Source organism: Silurus aristotelis, assembly GCF_946808225.1.
Source record: "Silurus aristotelis genome assembly, chromosome: 13".
NCBI lineage: Eukaryota > Metazoa > Chordata > Actinopteri > Siluriformes > Siluridae > Silurus > Silurus aristotelis.
In genome coordinates this window covers 655,817-676,646 of record NC_139586.1, presented here as the reverse complement: position 1 = coordinate 676,646, position 20,830 = coordinate 655,817, and the positions used below count along the sequence as shown (strand labels likewise).

General features: G+C 41.6%; 2 protein-coding genes across 2 annotated transcripts in view; both read left to right on the top strand.

Annotated features, from left to right (window-relative positions):
- Positions 1 to 10,102, top strand: part of wdr18 (WD repeat domain 18) — a 40,023-nt gene extending 29,921 nt beyond the window's left edge. The window contains exons 8-10 of the mRNA XM_083558248.1: positions 7,039 to 7,205; positions 8,275 to 8,343; positions 9,727 to 10,102. Coding sequence (XP_083414374.1) covers positions 7,039 to 7,205; positions 8,275 to 8,343; positions 9,727 to 9,855 — 365 coding nt within the window. The 3' untranslated portion in view covers positions 9,856 to 10,102. The remainder of the gene's footprint in view (positions 1 to 7,038; positions 7,206 to 8,274; positions 8,344 to 9,726) is intronic.
- Positions 10,103 to 14,857: 4,755 nt separating this feature from the next.
- Positions 14,858 to 20,830, top strand: part of grin3bb (glutamate receptor, ionotropic, N-methyl-D-aspartate 3Bb) — a 52,281-nt gene continuing 46,308 nt past the window's right edge. Inside the window, exons 1-2 of the mRNA XM_083558244.1 lie at positions 14,858 to 14,905; positions 15,917 to 15,976. The gene's annotated coding sequence lies outside the window, so the exon portion shown is untranslated. The remainder of the gene's footprint in view (positions 14,906 to 15,916; positions 15,977 to 20,830) is intronic.

The window sequence follows — 20,830 nt, the reverse complement described above, 5'->3', positions numbered from 1 at the left end:
AATAAACGGATCCTCCGATGTAAGTGTCAACATCAGGACTAAATATTATAATCAGTCACTGTGAGTGACGGTGAAGGGAATCATTTCGCAGGAACTTGGAGGCTCAAAAGGAAGATGGCGCTCATCAGAAACGCTGCTCACGTCAGGGAGAACTCCGTCAGACACGGCTGGCCGTGGCGCCAAAACCTGTGTTAATTACACAGCTGATTGCAGTCTCCACTCCACAAGATCAATCAAACACCTCGTCCTGGAAGTGAAAATTCTGATGTTCTGCCTTTCTCGGTGTTGCTTTAGGAATATCGTGTTTGTTCAGAGCTCTGTGGGATTCCATGAGCACGCAGAACGCCGTCCACTCTGCCTTCAGACGGAACGATCCGAAATCTAAAATAATGATCTATGTAGTGAACAGGAAGTGATCTCAGATACGGAGACACTTTATTAGGAAGTCACATAAGATCTTCTCTCGTGTTCCCCGTTTCCATCTCCGCTACTCAGATTGGAGTCTGATACTGAGTGCATTCTTGTAGAAGTCTTTTGCTGGGTGTCGGAGAAACTTTTCGCTCCTGCAGGTCATGGAAGCTTCTGTTCTGATAAGTCTGGTCTGATTGGTTCGATCAGTTTCTGTGATTCACACCGCTGCTGCTGCTGCTGCTGCTGCTGCTGCGACAAAACCTTGTATCAGACCGTGTACATTTCCCAGCAGTGTTTCAGGGGAGATAGAAATGTGAGCAAAACAAACCAACACAAGCATCTCACACACACACACACACACACACACACACACACACTGTAGCTTTCTATAAGCAAAAAGCATAAATTTTATTAACGCACGATTCATGTAACGATAACTAAATAATAAATAAATAATGTAATGATAAATATATATAAGTTAAAATTAAAACCTCACCAGAGTAAAACGCAACACACGTTTATTCACGACGTTCTGTCTTCACTCGTTGTAAAACCTAAAATCCACCATGGTGCAGCAATTAAAACCGTCCGTGTAGAAACATAAGCAAAAAGTTCCGTTTGGTGTCCTGATGATTTACGTCATTTAAAACACCATCGTTACTTTAAAACATTTACATTCATATTTTGCTCTATTTTAAATTTTCACTAATAATAAACATCTGCATACGTACGCATGTATATGATGACTCTTGTCAGCCGTGTGTCCATGCTGGACCTGCACCTCACTGTAACACTGTTAGTGAAAATTATAACTATAAAGAAGTGATGAACACTTCAAGGTCTTTGTGTGCGGAACAGAACCAGAAACCAGTCTGGATTTCTAAGAAAGCGGATTGCAATGCAAATGAATTGGGCTTAAGGCCGCGTCTGCACAGAGAGAATTCTTTGGAAGACTCGTGATGATTTCTTTTGCATTGTTGCTGCCATTCGCTACACGAGTAGGTTTTTTTGTTCCCGTGGGATTTCACTGAGTCAGGAGGCTGCATCTGCAGCGTGTTGGCAAAACTTGCATCCAAACCCCACCTCCCACCATCCCTCCCTCCCCCCTTCCATAACGTCATGCCCCCTACCTGGCATTGTGTACAATTTATGAATGTGTGTTGCAGGATGAAGTGGCTCAGGCCATTAGTGTAATTCCAGCAGAAGGAGCCAGAACGCAGTGAATCGATAGTTGTAATTGAGTGAGAGATAATTAGGCGGCACTGATGGCGCACAACAACGAATAAATACTCTCGCGCAACATGCGGCTCGTGATTGAAACAGATGATGGGTTTATTGTTTGTTTAATGCCTTCGTTCACTTCTAACACTTAAATCCACTAATAAAGCTCACGTGTCAATTTGGGATTACAGAAACCAGAGTTGTATTTTATGTTGCTTGATTAGAGCGTAGGGCTTTTTTGTTTTTTGGTTGTTTTTTTTTTTTTTTTACAGACTCGTAAATGAGCCAAAACATCGCTCCGGCTCACCTTTTATTTCCCCATCTTTATTTATGAGGTTCTCAGCTGTTAAGCTGCACATTTACATTTACATTACATTTACTCATTTGGCAGATGTGCAACCTGGGGTAGAGTGTGAGGTAGACTTCAGTCCGAGCAAAGAGACCAGACGTCGTGTCTTAGGGTTTAAAGGTGACATTCTGCCACTTTGTCCAGTTCTTCTACGTCCTTCTCGTGTTTTCTATAATACACGGACAAAAGTTTGTGGGTGTAAGATTGATCATCCAATTCCACACTTAGGTTAGAGTGTGCTTGTGGAGATTCATTCTTCCTAAAGGTGTTCAATAGGGTTGGAGCTCTATAGCAGGAGATCTTCCACTCCAGCACATGTAAAGCAATTCTTCAGCAGCTTTGGGTCTTCTAGTTCAAGCTAAAGGAAAATGTCACGCTCCTGCATCCAGAGATACAACCCTCTGGTGTGGTGCAACGGTTTGGAGAAGAATCACATATAATTGGAAAAATCCAGTGTCCCAATACTTTTGGAATTGTATTGCCCTCCCTATTATTTTTTTTTATCTCTCTGACTTTCTTAAACTCTGCCACTGTCGTACCGGGAGTCTGTCCAGGTTATGAAGTGTATAGAAAACTTTATGAAGTGTTTCCACTTTGTTTATTTTCTTAAAACGGAGGAAAATAACGATCCTGCAATTTCCAAACTGCTGATCGATCCGAAATGTTCGGGCGTATAAACGCAGGCTCGGGGTGTTTTTATGGTTTGTACTCACCTCCAGCAGGAGATTTATTTTTATTCCAGTCGCTTTCATTAATTGCTATTATAGAGTCTGAATTGAAAGTACAAAGCCTTCACCCAAACGGAATCTGAAATATTAATAAGTTGCATTATTATTTTATAAGTTGTATCGATGCGAGTTATTTGCCTGTGGAGGATTAAGTACATGAGCGGTGTGTAATTAATAAATTACTCCTCCATTTTTTTTAAATATGGAACAAAATTTCTATCAGTCTGTTATTGAAAACCTGAAGTCCACCTGCAAATCTCCTGAACGTCTGTTAATGTTTTAAACCCCATTCGGATTTATTGCTGTATCTGTACTGTAAGTGCCGGAACCTTGGTGTGGAGTCGAACCAAACCTCATCATTGTCCTCATCATCTCCACATTCTCTCGCGTTCAGTCCACACCCTCCTGCTCGTATTCCTCCATTTGAACTTCCTTTCGGCACAAAGTTTGCCGCTGATGAGGAATTAGCTCGCTGTCCGGACCCCCGATTGAAAAGTCTGATGATGGATTATTTGAAGCCTTTGGAAAAACTTGGCTGCGATTAAAATTTAAACGAAATTCATCCGATGCCCGTGAGGTCTTTCGGTTCTCTTCAAAGCAGGCGGCCGAGGAGAACGCCTCGCACTGATCTACAGAAACCTGTTTGAGCTCGCCGGTTTCAGATGTTCTCCAGTGTAACGTTAAATTTTCCATTTAAAGCTCGATCTGCTCTTAGTCTCGAACCAACACGCTGACATTTAACTTCACTGCCGGTTTCTCGCTACCAAACGTCTAACAAGGCGATTTCGAGTGTTTTGCGTCATATCCCGTGCCCTCTGCTAATATTGGCACCTTTTGAGAAACAATTGCAACCAAGCCCAGTTATATAAAAAAATCTATGTTCAATATATGTATGGCACAATTATTGGCACCCCTATGAATATGAGGAAAATATTTAAGTATTTTTTTTAATTTTTTACAGAAAATTGTTCAACCATGACCTCCTGTTTCACAGAGTATAAATATAAGCCAAATTCCTATAGTCATTCATCATTATATACACACATGCTTATAAGTAGAGGTTTACCAATTAATCGATTAATCAGCACCAATAGTTGATTGCTGGAACTATCTGCATACCAATAGTTTTTCCAGGTTGCGTCTGTTGAAAATGCTGAAACGATCCGTTGTCGTCACGAGAGCGGCCTCTGGAGGAGAATCATTGACGCCACGTGCTGTGTGTTTTTTCACATAAGACTCAGTGTGCTACATTATATTTATCATTTATTACATTTATAATTATTTATTAGTATATTCATATATATTACATGATTCAGGACTGGGTTTTATTTATTTATTTATTTTTTTGCTTTTGTTTGTTTGTTTTTTTCACACTATTCTGTATCCATTTTAAAAATTCTCCAAGTACGATCCAACTCAGCTATCAGTATCGGTAAAACCTCTACATAAAATAGTAAAAATGTAAATAAAATAAAATCCTGCAGTCGTTCTTGTCTCTTGTTAATGCTGATTGGTCCGTGATTCAGCTCCGAACATCTCCTTCATCCCTGTGGCGAATCCACGACATGTGCGAGGACATTTGCACGTCTGTGCTGTTCACCCGCAGCACAAACGAGAGCGAATGCACAGCGAGAGGCGGCTCTACGTTAATAAATCATGGCCGGTTCACAGAAAACTTCCAGAAGAGTCGGTCAGCCCTGAAGTGTCTGCCTCGGAGGACTTGTGCACATCATTTGTATCATTAGCGATGGAAGATCCTCTACAATAAGACTTTGTTCTCTGAAGTACTGAAGCGTTCAAATCGCCTCTACTCGCTTGCTGGTTCAGCCACTCGATCGACGCGGCGTCGTTTAGCGAAATGATGTTCCTGCGTTTGTGTGTACGGAGTTGGCTTGCTCTTCCAGTGCTTTGGGGGTTTCCTCAGGGTACGTCGGTTTTCTTCCCAGGCCAAAGACACGCGTTGTAGGTGTTGATTGGTTTTAAATTGTCCGCAATGTGTAAATAAATGTGTGTGTGTCCTGTGATTAGTTGGCACTCAGTCCAGTGCCAGAGTTCCCTGGGACGTGCTCTGGGCTCCTGGCTATTGGCTCCGGGCTCCTGGCCCCCTGTCGGCCCTGGGTGGATTCTGGACAGAGGAAATTTGAATGTAATTTTAATTAATTTCTTACGAGCTGTGATTTTTGCAATACTTTGGACTTTTTTCTCCCAAGACCTCTATGTTACAGTCTGTAACTGTGGTAAGGATGAAGTAGTGTCTTTACTTGTCTGTCAGTCATGTTGCTCACTTTTCCCTCTCAGAAGAGCGCTGGGAGTTTGGGAGCGTGGCTTTGGGCTGAAAAGCTGGAGATCTTTGTTTTGGATTCTGAGTTTTAAAACTGCTCACTTCAGCAAAATGATTCTGCAGATATCTTTAATTATATTTAGTGCCTTGAAGCAGCTTAAGATTTCCAAATCAGTTCTGTTGGTCGAAGGAAAGTCGACATAACCCGTGTTAAAGGAGAACATCTGAACATCTGAAAGCGCAGGTCTGATGATTGTGTTCATGAAGAGTAAGAATAATAAGTTTGAAGATGAACTCTTTTTGAAACCCAGGTTTGCTTTGTATCTGCACGATATCTCCTTCACCAGCACGTGTGTGACGGTGCTATGAGGCAGCGTGTGCGGTGATGAAGTCAGGAGTGATATCGCACCGCTTTGATCCTGCAAATGAGTGCGTCTCGGGGAATGATGCAGTTCTGCAGCGTAGTTGCTGGTGCTACAGAGGACCATAAGGCAAAGCACATGACAGCTAATTAATTCTTTCTGCAATCTGGATGATGTGCTCCAGTCAAACGCTCTCCTCTTATCACTGACCCGGAGCAGATTTGTTACACGCTAATTGGTCCATAAGAAAACACACAGCGTCTGGGTTCTGCTCGTGTTCCTAGTCCTGGTTAGCTGGAACCTGTCAGAGGCTTCACTCTCATACGTTCAGGGATAAATAAAAATAGTGACAACAGAAACAGATCAGAGGAATCTGGAGGCTCAGGGCATCTTTTATATTTATATTTATATTATATTGGTAATAAAAGATTGTGCTCTTGGTGTTTGGGTCCGACGTGCAATTCGCTCTGATTTGTGGTTTGTTTTTTTGCATGTTCTGCTTTTGATTTATTTATTTATTTCCCCCAAACCATGGATGGTGCAAGAGCTTCTGCTGTGGTTCATTTGAGTTGATTTAAATTTTCTCTCCTCGAACACAAACCGCACTCATCCAGAGTAAAGCACAAAGTGAGAAAAATATCCAGAAACGTATAAAAAACACACACGATGATTTGTGGTGTAAACAGTAGGTTTGTGGTTTATGACTAATGTGGTACACCAGCAGATGGCAGCACGAGGCTGCACGCACAGTCACAGGGAGCACCGTCCTTCATAAGTCAGTGTGCCAATAGACGTGGGTTTTAGGTTCAATTTCATTATAGACTACAAGTTAAAACCAAGGGCACAAGTGAAATTCAGCGTGAAACTAGCAGCAAAACTGTAATCTTTTAAAGAATCTGCTTTCCATGGTTTGGGTTCGGTGGAAGATCTCCTGCTATAGAGCTCCAACCCTATTGAACATGAATGGATGTGAACACTGACTGCACCCCAGACTTCCTCACCTACATCACTTAACTAATCTTTGTGTATGAATGAATTTCGCACAAATCCTCGCAGACACGCTCAAATCTAGTGGAACATGTTGATTTTGTTGAAGATGCAGTGGATCTTTGGCTTCTTATGGTGCAGAAAATCTGTTTCTTATTTTAAAGAAATGTCAAACGACTTATTCCCAGGATCCTTCATCGAATCTGCTCCAGAATCTTCTGGACGTCTGTCCAGGTGCTGCTCAGATAACAGGGTTTTATGGTTCGGCAACAACACAGAAAAGGTCCTTTATTGAGATGGACAGATGTGCGGTTGAGATGATGTGGGACTTGTGTGTCCCACTGGAAGTAACGGGCAGATAAAAAAGCAGGAGTTTAGTAAAAGCTCTTGTGCTTTTATTTCCGTTAGAAGAGCTGAAGAGCATCAATTCGAGTTGAAGTTACGAGCAAACACTCACATCTAAACAAGTTTTCTAGACAGATTGATTCTTTTCTGATTCTTTTAGGTTTTTATTTATTTTATGCGATCGGCTTTTCTTCGACTCAACATCCCTCGTAAAGCTCGTGTCCTTAACATCTAACATCATCTAATTTATTGAAGTGGAACAGCATGAAATAGGAATTTTACAGGACGGCACTTAAATGTATTGAGGCCGCGAAGGAATTCGAACATTAAGATGTTGGGTTTTTTTGCACATAGGTCAGGTGACCAACGCAGCTATTATTCCGGCCCCCGGGAACATGTTCCTGCCCGACAGTCGCCCCAGCGTCCCGCTGCCTCGCTTCAGTCGACATCTGAACAACTCTGAACAGGCCGAAGGAGCCGGAGCGGGAGGAATAAGTCTCAGGCTGGGCGGCGACCGCCAGGTATGTCTGCCCTGATGTTATTAACACGGTGTCATGCGTCTGCGTCCGCACAGAAAAGCGTCCTCGCTACAGTCTGATCGATTTTACAGTATCGTAAACAAACAGCTGTTTCTGGCCCGTCGTTAAGCCCCCCGACGTCAAAATCAATTATAGACTCGTGAATAATACGGTTCGAATTCCCTTCCACCTGCTGCGTGTTTACACAATTCTTTTCACGTTTACGCTGCCGTCTATCCTCCGTCTACACTCTCTCTCTCTCTCTCTCTCTCTCTCTCTCTCTCTCTCTCTCTCTCTCTCTCTCTCTCTCTCTCTCCATCCCTTTTTTTCTCTTTCGTCAACAGCCGTATCTGTAACGAAGTTTTGACACTGGAGACTCCTTCCATCAGTGCTGAATAACTGTCTTTATACAAACGTAGAACTCAAGCATGTCTTTAAATATATTATTTCTATATTTTTATTATTTTCAACATTGTACATTAATACTGAAGAATCTAATATGAAAGAATACGTCTGGAATTATATAGTAAACAAAAACATGTTCAAAAATGCACTTTTATCAGATTATCAGATCAGTGGATGCTGAAATATATCTGCTGGTAATTCTAATAAACTTGTCCTGTGCAGCAGAGGTAGCTCTTAGTCTTCCTTTCCTGGTTTCATCATAGCATTTGATGGTTTTGGAGACTGCACTTGGGGACACCTTTAAAGTTCTTGAGATGTTTTGACTGCTCTTCATTCAAAGTCTGTGACGTGAAAGCCATTCCAGGTGGCGGCCTCTGGAACGCCATGAGTTTGCCGAGCTGCATCAAAGCTCAATGAAGCTACTTTAGACAATCTCAAATTTTAAAACATTTTGAACATTCATTTACAATGTTGAAAATACTAAAAATAAAGAAAACGTGTGTGTGTGTGTGTGTGTGTGTGTGTGTGTGTGTGTGTGTGTGTGTGTGTGTGTGTGTGTGTGTGTGTGTGTGTGTGTAAAACACGAATTCATTATAAAGAGGCCGAGTTTGGAGGTCACTGTACAGGACTGGTGTGTTTTAATAAGGTCTGGGTGATTTTCTTTCAGGAGCGTGAGGAGACGTATCTGGAGAAAGCAGAGCGCCTCCATTCTCTTATGTGTGCTGTCACAGATAAGGTGGGTGAGACAGATGATCCACATGCACAGTCGGAGCTCCTAAAACGTCTGTTTAGGCGGCAAATGTAGATTTTCTGCTCGGTTTCTTTTACACAAACATTCCCACACAACTTGATTAAATGAGTGATTAACAAGGCCCGCCGTTAGCTGTTAGCCGTTAGCTGTTGTATTGATCGTATAGCATCAGAAAGTTCAGAAAAGCAACGTTCTAGAGGAATGGAATCAGTGCACGTTCAGCATCCGGATGCATACAGACCTTCGATACTGTCCAGAAAAGAGAGAAAACAAAAATAGAGGAATCTTCTCCTTCTTCACCCAGGTCATGATGAATCCCACACTGTTTTAATGAATAGCTTGGTTTAATTACATGCATAATGAATTGCTATAGCATCAAAGTGCATGTGAGATGATTTGGACCCGAATGCCCGGGGAACTTATTATACCAAATCCAACCTGCTGACTACAGGAAGGATTACAGTGGGATATAATGGAGCCTCCGAGGTTCACAAAAATCCAACCACATTAAACACCGTTATTATTCTAACCTTCACATTTGGGTGGATTTGATTCGAGCTCTTCACCCAAGAGATCTTCTCGCAGCAGATCCGCCGGAGTGCCTCTTTACCCCCCCGCTGACCTTTAGGACCGAGAGGTAATATTTATTTCCTGGGGAATTTTGGAGCGGTTTGTGACTGTGGGACCTTCTGGGCCGTGTTTAGCTCTGAAGAAGAACTCGTGGTGGCGCTAACCGGATTAGCCGCGCTCAATCAAAACAGAAGCCGGATCCTGGGGGCGAGCCGAGAGCCCACGGTGTTCATTTGAAGGAAATGAACGGTAAGTTTTCTAAACAGCCTGCATCCTGCTCTCCCTCCATCCCTTCATCCTGCTTCTTTAATCGGTGGGAAAATTGCATCGCTGTCCTCCACCGTTTGCCTGCGCGGCGGAATTTTCCACAATAGCAGCGTCGATATCTGCTGCGCTAGATTAGGGATTTTATTATTTATTCCTTCTTTAGTGGATTTGATGACCTCATCAAGAAGGCAAGACTTCCTCCAGAGTTAAAGTATATTCTTTCTTTTTGCAGAACTGCTCTTTATTTCTCTCAGAACCCATCCGTGTTTGCGATTTTCCTCCTCGGCAGACCGATTATCAGGCGACCCGATTTTTCCTTGTGAACCACAAATGACCTTTTAGAACGCGATCGCAGGAGGAAAATGAACTCGTGACGCCGCATGAAATGAACCCGTTTAACACAGTGACGGTTCTCATTCGCTTCAGACAGAGAGAACACAAGGAGACCTAATGAGAAGATAGTTCCTTGCTGTAGATCTTTGCGTTATCTGCCCTAATGGACTTCTGTTCTGTTCTGTTTTTCACATCCAGAGCGTGTTCGGCGACGGAGAGAACACCAAGGTGCGCGTGTCGGAGTTAGAAGAAGAGGTGAGGACCCTGAAGAAAATTAACAAGGATCTGTACGAGTTCTCAGCCCAGCTTCTTACAAAGCCTCATTAGAAAGACCTTCATTAAGCCAAATCACGTTAACCAGAAACCGAGTAAAATAATGAGGAAAAGCCCTTCAGGCAGATTTTTGTGATTCTCAGAAGAGTCTGACTTTATACAATAAACGTTGTTTTTTTTGTACAAATATTTATCCTGCGTCTGTTTTTCTACACTGTACATCCTACAGTATGAGACGAGCTGCAGGACTGACCGTCATCTTCTCAATAAAACATGGAGTAGAATCCATTAATAATGCAAAGCAGTCATTTCAGATGAGCTCCAGGTTTCTCATTTATGGATTCTGTGTCTGATGGAGAAAAAAAAACAAGTTCCCTCACGCTGCCTTATGATCTGATTTCATTTCATTTATTCGGTTCTTTCAAATCGCAGGAACCCAAAACACCTCAAATCTTTATGGAATGATGACGGTTCTTTAAAAGCAGCCTCGAAGGGCGTGAAGTTCTGATGTTCTGTTCTGACCTTTTGTGTGCATTGTGGTCTATTTGAGAAAAAAATACAACAACCCAGAAGAGATTTTCACAAGAGGTCTGTCAATCCTCCATCAATTCTCTCCATCTTATCTTCTGGTTGCACTTTCTGTGACCCACGTGAGCACATTCCTGCTGTTTCTACTTTCTCCTGAGTCAATGCAAAGAGCTCAAAGTCACTCTCAAGCTACTTTATATATACACTATTTATATATATATATATATAAAGAAAATGTTCTTATTCAGCTGAAGAACATCCTGCTTTCCAAACATCGCCACCGCTGGGTTTTTATCTCGTTAACTCGTTTAGTCTTTGTGATGTATATCTGAAACTTCACATCTCATCATCTTGAGCGCGATGTGAAGATGTGAAGCACGATGTGAAGCGCGCCTGATAACCCACGCTCATCACCTTCCTGTTTGATTTACTCTCGTTCACATGTTCCTGTTCACGGCGCGGGGAAGCTTTTTTCGTTCGCACACGAAAGTTTATTGAGGATTGACGTTGCGTGAAAATGGGAAATGCAGGAAAAGGGAAAGAAAAACATTGAGGAAACGAATTCTCTTTAGCGGAGAGACGGATCCTTTTCCGACAAATCAAAAAGAAAACGCAATCGAGCAACGTCTCCTTCCATCAGTCAGGTGGAACCATTAACGCTTACACTCACGGACACTTCGGCAGTCTTTCAGAACGTCTCATTCCACGTTCAGTCTCCTTTTGCTGTAATAGTAAACTCCACTCTTCTGGGAAGATGTTCCACCAGGTGAGGAGGCCTGGAGTGCAGTCAGCAGTGATACTGATTCTCTGCAGCAGATCCTAAAACAAGCAACCAAACCTTCTGTGTTATAAGTACAGTGAGCAGTTTCAGCTCTTGCAGAGCATATCTACAGGATATAATAGTCACCAAATATTAGCTAAAACACACACACACACACACACACACACACAGCAGAAGCAGATGGTATCAATGGTTTTGCAGGATAGACAAAAAGAACATGTGCTGCTATTTGATGATCTGCAACAATACCGTAAGATCCTGATCAGGTTCGAACGTCCTGCTGATTCCTGAAGCGTGACCACGCACCTCGAACCCCACGCAGATCTTTTCATCACTAACAATCATTTTCATGTTACACTGTAAACGATGTACAAACGAGTCGGAAACGGAGGTATAAACAGCCTGATTAACTTGGAGCAGAAGGAGATGTGGAGATCCAGAGAGCTTCTCTCCTTGTTGGTACTCACGCTCTTGTTTGTAAACGCGGTGAAGATGAAGCCTGGATGATTAGCGCCAAATCATGGCTTCATCTTTAATATAGTGTGGATCTTTATTTTAAATATAAAATATTATCTTCTTGCATTTGTTTATACACATTTGAAAACAAGCAACATTTTCAGGACTTGACTACATGTGCATTATCTGACCTTGAGCAAGGTCATCAGAGCGACTGAATCTGGGCCTGGTTTCCTCCATATTGACTGATATCTCTGTGTGCAGCAGCTATTAATCTGCAAAACGCAGGCTGTGATGCGGCCAATCAAATCCAGCTGGAAGAACATCTATCCCACTGACGGGTGAACGTGTTGACGTGTTGGAAGCAGGAAAAATGGTGGGAAATCATTTGAACAAAATGTGACGTCTGGACGTCTGGACATCTGGACGTCTGGGTCAGTGCATCTCCAAAACACCAGGTCTTGTATTTGTTATATTCCGAAAGGATTCCAAGGAAGGAGTGACAAAAGCTTAACAATGATGGACATTCAGTGTCACTACAGACTACGCTTTAGTTATGTCTCAAAATCTAATGGAAAGCCTTCAGAGAAGAATGGAGTTTAATCGAACAGTAAAGAGGAGAGCAGCTTGGTGTTAATGGTGATGGAATGGAATGGGTGCGATTCTCAAGTGTCACAAAATAATGTTAATTATATCAGTTCATTTTCCAGTGTTTATTGGAAAAACCTTGCAGTGAAATGATGCAGCTTCTCTGTTTACTGGAGAAGAAACATGACATGAATCAAAACACTAATGCAAATGATGCCATTAGTCCTAAACAGTCAACTCAAACTGTAGTCTGGAGCTCTTGCTGTTTTTCTCCTACGATCGTGTTTATAAAATTTGTGTAACCAAACGTTTCTCAATCGTCCCGTAGGCTTCGTAAAAAAAAAAAAAAAAGAAAAAACTCCTGTAAATCTGGGGAGAAAAAGTTCATTTGCTGTTTGAGTGCATAATTAATCAGAAATTGGCTTTGTATTTGCTTTTACAGAAGAGATCTGCCCCTTTTATGTAACCTCATTTAATCCCCACGTTCGCTCGCACTCGCGGCGATGATGGTGGAACTCATTAGCTTTTATCAGCCGATGGAGGCGTGTTCCTTGGAGATCAAATTGAAAGGGGGTGGAAGGTGGAAAAAAATAAAAACGAGGGCAGCAAAGCGAGGTCTCCTCCAGACACCCTGTGCTCGAGGACAGATTAAAACAGAGAAGTAAACACGAGTGAAGGAGCTCGGTTCTGCGCCGGGATCAGATTTGCCATTTATCAGTACGTGTCTAAGGTTTTATTTGGAAATGTTCATTAAAACTGGTGGGATTTTTTATCTGTAGTGGGGCATGTGGTCCAGAACACCATCATTTCATTTACGGCATTTGGTAGACGCACTTATCCAGAGCCACTTACATTTATCTCATTGGGGTTAAGGGCCTCGCTCAAGGGCCCAGGAGTTGCATATTGATGTGGCTGGAATTTGAAATCACTACCTTTAGATCCAAAGTCCAATGCCTCAAACATCTGCAGCTACCATCTGACCCATTTCCATCAGCTGTTCATTTTGTGTTAATATCCATAAAAAGTTCTTATTCACAGCTCTGTCGGAATATAAATCACTTTTGGCAGTTGCGTTTTGGCAAATAAGCTGAAATGCAACTGATTGTTTACTGCATTATTCAGCTCAATTATTTTTTTTTTTATTATACATTATTATTATTATATTAGTGTTATTTGTTTATTATCCTAGTGGACAATAAGTGGTACTGCAACTGCTACAGTGAGCATTGAGGGCAGGTACCACGCTGCCCCATGCCTACTGAATAAGCGTTTTTTATAGCGGAAAAGGAGTCAAAGCAGGTAATGACAAGGTTGCCAGGTTTGCAGATTTTTATCACACAGGTGTACTGTATTTTTCATTATCAAATTAATTTAATTTTAATCCATTTCCACAAAAAAAAAAAAAAGGAAAAAAGCATGGGCAGAGGACACAATCATTTCTAGTGTAAACTGCTGTATATTAAAAAGACCGGCACAAAGAAAGGGAATATCTGCATGAGTAATGCCTGTGCACCACAGCGACCTGGAGTTAGCAGGCGATAAACAAGAACATTTTCCTCCTTTTCCAGTGCTCAAATTTTTGCATAGTTTTTTGGAGGCTCTTTGTGTCTGATATGTTCGACTGATCTTACAGTAGGAAAAATACCTGCTGGATCAGATATAAAGTTCCTTTAAAACCACTAAACATCCGGATGATCCTGTTGAATCTGAACTGCTCATTTCCTTTCAGAATTCACTCGAACCACTATAGAGTGAGTCAAGTTCGATGAGAAATTTTAGCTCTAAGTATTTATGATTTATGCTCCTGGACAGAGCAGGATGAATCTCTCAGAAAGAAATTCATGTCAAAATGTTTCGATGTGAGTTTGGAGCCAGAGGCGTGAACGAGACAATCCGGGTTAAATGAAAAGCTCTTCATTCCCAATGTCATATCTGAAATATTGCGTTGAATAAATGATCAAAGTGCCAAAACTGTGCTGCCGAACAAACGTCACTTCTTCCAATGTGGAAACTTTATTTCTTAAGACACGGGGGCTTGGGAAAGGGTCTTGAGCAGGCGCTATCTCTGTGCTGTACGCCGGTCTGTAAACACCAGGGATATCTCTGCACACAACAGAAGCCCCTGCTGTTTCTCGCATGGCTAATCTGTCTGCTGAAGTGTGGATACTTAATGAAAAGGATTTCCTCTTTACTATCTCCCCTCACGCTGAACAGAGCGAAAACATCTGCATTCCTCCGTTCGCTGGAGTGAACCTGACGCTGCGATTCGTGGGTATTTACGCGTTAAAACGGATCACAGATGCGGCTCGAGACTCCGGTCAAGTGTTTTTGTTTTATGAGTAGTTTCCCATAAAAAAGGTAAAAATTTGACAAACGGTGTGAGATCTTACGTCATAATCCGTAGCTCGCATCGCCGCGTGCAGCCGAGCCACCGACCGAGCAACTTCCTGTTTTCAAACGCAAAATTCAATCACCAAATGGACGTCACGAACTCGCTGGAAAATATACGGCGGCGTATTTGTGATCTTCGCTCTGCTCCTGCAAATCAATCGTGTGATGTATTTGAAGCTGTCAGGACAAAGTCTCAGTGCCTTGTTTATCAACAGGAATCGTCACCAGTGATTTCCTCACTCGGCGTTTGGAAGCTTCGAGCCAAACCCAGGATTCGTAAAACTCGTTGTGGAAGAAAAGACGAAACAGAGAGAAAAACATGTGCTTTATAAAACTTTATAAGCTTTATGATGGTGTAAGGTCTCTCACCTACGTGTGGATTATCTCCTTATACTATGGTCATCGCTGTCTCACTCTGGATGGAATTTGAACATGATGTCGCTGTGGTTACAGGAGTTTATAAGCAGCAACTTCCTGTGTGTTCAACGCTCTGAACTCACGCCTGAACTTCCAGCCAATCACAATCCAGCGTTCACTCTGACCAGGGTGTAATCTTGTTTAGAAAAGTGCTGTAGACCACTGTTCCTACCAGAGCTACACCACAGCCGTCCTGTTCGCTTTCACCGTAATGATGACGCTTGGGATTTTAGATTTACTGGATTTCTTCTCTAGTTTGTTGTCTTTTCTTGGGTTTCCAAACCGATCCTCCACAGCTGTATGAGTATGAAGAGTATTTCTCCATCAGTGTGTTGAAATCTGGAGAATGACTTCGAAACCTCGTCCTCCATGATGATGCTTTAACTGTGGAAATGATGATGAAATTCACAAATGAGTTAAAACACATGTTTGTAATAACTAAAAGCTTTTCATAAAGAACATGATTTTTTTCCTGTTCAAGTAAAATCCTATCAGTGATCACAAGGCAGTATTTAAAGCTCTAATCGTACTCGTTATGATTATACCTCCAAGTTTAGCAGTTTAACTTCTCTGCAATGATGTTCCTCCTGCACCACAAGTTTACAGAACAAAGCAGACTGTTTTATATTCGTCACTTTCATGCTGCCAAATGCTGTAGGTGGTACAATCCAGATGTTTTCTTTTACAGACATAAAACCTGGCAAGCAAATGCCCAGAATTTAGTAAGACGCACCTTTAATGCGAAGAAATCCGTCAGATGGAGACAGAGGGTGTGAGGTGTGTTTTCTTTCCAGGACTCTGGTGGACCATGGGTCGTATTTCCACTAGGTAGATTCTCTCAGGGTTCTGGCTGTGAAATAATATAACAATATATCTGATAAAATAATATACATATTCTCGTGCAATAAAGACCAGCTGAGAAGGTCACTCCAGACTTCTCTTTCCTGTCTGTAGATCCCAGCTCTTCCTCAGGGATAACAGAGAAGAATATGTGGACACCTGGCTTTAAGATTGGTACGTGAAACCTTTTTGAACATCTCATTCCACATCTATTCCACATTTACTCTTAAAATAAGCTCCACCCTTCTGGGAAGATGTTCCACTTGATTTCGTGGTGATTTATTCAACCACATGCGTGTTAGTAAAGTCAGGTACTGATGTAGGTGAGGTGAGGATCCGTAGGGTGCAGTCAGTGTTTACAGTCCTTAGTCTGTCCAAAGATCTTCATCCAGGAGAACATGTCTGATACACCTTTCACAGCAGCCAATCAGGGCTCAAATCACTTCACTTGTCCTCTGAGTTAAGAGCAGCAGGGACTTTAGTTCAAGTCTGTATTGTGGACTTCTTCACCTTATAATTGAAAGTGCGTCTGGTGACCATAGTTGTGGATAAGAAGATAGATTGGGTAGTAAACAGAGAGCTTATCTGCAATCTGAGCTCCTGCTTTACCACCACAGACCTGCAGCATGACTGAAACACCGCAGCAGCAGATTCAATCCGTCTGCCAATCTCACACTCTCTTTTCCCATCACCCATAGAGGATCACAAGGAAACTCCTACACAATGATTAAGCTTTGTCCTCTTACTCGTTCCTCAGAGCCAACAGCAGTGTCGATTCTCACCGCTCCACGCTCCACATGTTCACGTGTCAGAGATCCTCCTGAAGTACTGGCAAGAAAACATCATCATCTACAAATAACACGCATGTTACCTTCAGGTCACCTAAACCTCCCAGTGCCATGGAGCTTCTGAGTTTCACAGAATTACACGAGCTCTTTCAGCAAAGTCTCACCTTGTGACAGGGAGTTGTGTCTCCAGATCACCTTGATCGAATTTACATCATTTCATTTGGAAGCAAAAGGGCAAGGATTCAGTTATTCACACACACAAACTGCCAAAATGTTTCATCAAATGTGTTTGTGAAGAAGATCATTCTTAGCTTCTCTGGTCTGATGGTGAAATAGGTCGAGATGATCTTCGGAAAAAATTTCCATTCCTCTGTATTTTTTTCTTTAAAGAAATTACATGAATATCCCTTTGAAATTTATTAATGTGATGTCAGAGTTTCTTCTCAAATTATATTACCATCCTTTATGATTCCATCTTAACTCTTACTTCAGGTCTCCTTCATGCACCAAAACATAATCCAGTGGAAGCCTTTAAAAAAGATTAAGCAGATTATAATATGGCTTTTAATAATAATAATAATAATAATAATAATAATAATAATAATAATAATGGAGTTTACGTTGTATAAATCCCGACTGAAACCTGAAATCCGTCAGATGAACGCTCCTGATCAGACCTCCACAATGATCTTGGCTTGTTAGTTCTCAGTAGCATTTAATGATTATTAACCCTAAATCTTTGGAGATCCAACATCTAATAAACTAGCTGTCAGTAACGTCCTCGAAACATTCAAAAGCAATGTTCCCTCTTACATTCCCCACATTAACACGTGAGTCTGAAATGTAAAAACAGCGACAGTGACATTTGGGGGGAAAAAAAAGATTGTTTAGCAATGCCAGTTTCTGAGAGTAATTGTTGTGGCTGAGACGTGGAGAAGTTCTGCCTTTAGAGAATCTGAGAATCGGATTCACACGGCAGTAAAACCATGTCTGGTGCTTCTATAATAACTCCAGGTTCTGTGAGCCTGAGATCCTTTACATCTGATTGATGTATCTGGGAGATGATTCACAAATAAAAAATAAAGTGTGCATGCACACCGGGTTTGCCAAATAATTCAATCTTACTCTTGTTTAAAAAGGAGGTGGTCCTGAGACGCTCGTTGTTATAAAATGTAAATTCACCTGTTTTTTTAAACAACATTTGTGAAATGAAGCATCGGTAAACACAACGTTAGTGAGATTCGATCCACCTCGCTTTTAAAGTAACAGCAGTGTTGCACAGGAAGAAAGTCATTTTAATGGGATTGTTCTTAGACTGTTTGGACAAAGGTTTGTGGACACCTGAGCAAAAGATTGGCATGTGCTAATGCAACCACAAGGATGTGTGTTAGTAAGTCAGGCGCTGATGTAGGTGAGAAGGTGAGGAGGCCTGGGGTGCAGTCAGCATTCACAGCAGGAGATCTTCCACCATATCCAACCCATGCAAAGCAGATCTTCATTTACATTTATCTGGAAAAGTCAGGTGTCCCAATACTTTTGTCAATACAGTGTAGGTATATTTACACTTGGACTGACTCAAGATGTTTTTGACATTTAAGGTGATTTGCAGAGAGTGTGAAGGTAGATCAGACCAGTTGATCCTGCATGCTAATCAGTGCTGTCTCCAGGAAATGGGCCCAGGGGAAGTCACGCTAAAAAGACGTAGGCGATGCTGACAGCGTGACAGCAGCAGCTCCCCGAATGCACCCGAGCTGAGCCGTCCCTGTTCCAGCATCAGGACACCGAGCAAACGCGTAGCTCCATTATGTATTCAGGTGAAGTAGGACCGAATGAACAAATGAGATTTAATGGCTGCATGGTCGTGCAATGTCACTTTGGGGGAGTCGCCCATGAAGTTCCGCCTGAGCCGTGCAAGATATCAGCAGCCTGGACCAAAACCAGGATATAATTCCGGGTGAAGCTGTGTCCGCTTGTGACTTAAAGCTTAATGCAAATGTGATGGTACAGATTTCTGGGGTATAATGACGTGTGCATTGATTGCGGTTTTATGCAGTTTGCGCTGTCATTTTAATCTGCCAGTGTGATACCTCCAAATCCAAAGTTGTTTGGATGAGCATGCGTCCAATTCCCCTTGTTTTTCTTATTGTCTGTTCCACTTATCATCATTTTGTGTGTGTGTGTGTGTGTGTGTGTGTTGCTTCTAATGATGATTATCTCCTAACAACACCCTGAATGGTATCATAATCGAGTGGAATTTAATTTCCTAATTAAGTGAAGGTTTAAAAAAAAAAAGACAAAGGTTTATCTTCCGCACCAATAAATCCTAATGATTATTTATTTGTTTGTTTGTTTGTATATACAGTATCTGTTTGCAAAGATCACGTTACGCATGGAGCCAGTCGAACAAAACCACTCAGCTTGTGATCATTAATTTCCAAATATGAGCTGAAAATGTCTGCAGTGCTCCTGCACTTCCACAGTCAGAAAGCAGTCCTCCACTGTGATTCCCTCTTCTCCATAGGAGACGTGATCTCAGATCAGGAAAGCCTCTATACACACATTCATACTCAGATTTTTTTCTTTCATATAATGACAACTTTGAACACTTGACATTCTCTCAGTCAGCCTCATGAGCTCCAACTCTTCCTAAACCATCTCAAATGGATTTAGATGGTGTGATTGTGGAGCCCTGGTCATCTGATGCAGCCGTGCTCTTCTTAAACAAATAGCTCTTACAGAACCTAGAGTTGTGCTTGGGGGTTAATGTCCTGTTGAAAAACAAATTATGATCCCATTAGGTGCAAACCAAAGGAGATGAATGCTGTGGTCTCCATGCTTCACAGTGGGAAACACATGTTCAACAAAGGCACCAAAGATCTAACATTTAGACTCATCAGAACACAGTTTTCCTTGGATCTAATGTCAATTCCTTCTTTTTCTTGGCCCAAGCAAATCTCTTCTGATCGTTGTTTTTCTGAATTAATTGTTGCTTTGCCTGCAGTTTCATGAAGTCCTGACTCACGCAGTCTTCTCTGAACAGTCGATGTTGAAACATGTCTACTACTTGAACCCTGTGAAGTATTTATATAAATCTGGTTTCTGAGGCTGGTAATTCGAATAAACGTATCTTCTGCAGCAGAGGTAGCTCGTGGTCTTCATAAGAGCCTGTTTCCTCATAATGTTTGATGGTTTTGGAGACTGTGTGGTGCAGTGTGAGATTTGATAAAAGTGGTACCTATAAACATGAAACATGTAGATGGGAATTGAGTTTTGTTTTATTTTGGTACTACCTCTACCTCAGTCCATGGGAAAGTTTTAAAAGCTGCTACACATAATAAATGATATCGATTAGAACTAATATTAAATTGAATCATTTCTACTGAAGAAAAATGTCTAAAGTCAGTCAGCAGTGATGATCCCAGTTGGTCATGCTTCGTATTTACTGTTGTTTTCTCTCTTTTTTTTTTGTTTGGTGAAATTTATCTGATTGGGTGTAAAAACAGTTGGGTTTGATGATATTGTGAGTCTCAGAGCACAAATACAGACTGCAGTTAGCATCCAAGTGCAATATTTTATTATCACCCTGTACAGGTGAAAGCGAAACAGGAGGATATGCAGCAGACCAGTGATGCAATTAACTGAAATGATATACAAAAACATATAATGAGGATGAGAATGATATGTAATCGGTCGAGAGAAAGAGTACGATTGATGCTAAATGATGCAGTAGATTTGTACGATAGAATAAAGGTGTCCAAATAGCAGTCTAATATCAACTCATGAGTTCTGACTAATAACTGCAGTAAAGAAAATGTGATTTTAACTGATGAGCTGTATGAGAGTGCCACGGCTGGTTCCTGGAGGATTGAAACTCAAAGAAGTCTGGACATATTCTGGGTGTTTAATCAAACAAAATACAAAACTGTCTGAGCCATTTATCTGAAAGACTCGATTCTGTGAAGGCAGTCAGGGGCCTGTGGTTAGTCGCAGTGCTGTTGTGTTCCGATGTCACCCGGTGATGTTCAGCCTCCATGTCTCAGAGGATTCTTTCATCTTTTTTATCTCTTGAACCTCACCCCTTTCTCAGGGTGCAAGAAACAATAATCAAATATTGATCATCTATTTAATAAGATTTAATACGAAAAATCCGAAAAATAAGATTAAATACAATGTTCTTCTTCCAGACAGACAGCACTGGTGTAGACACACACCACACACACACACCACACACACTTCTTAT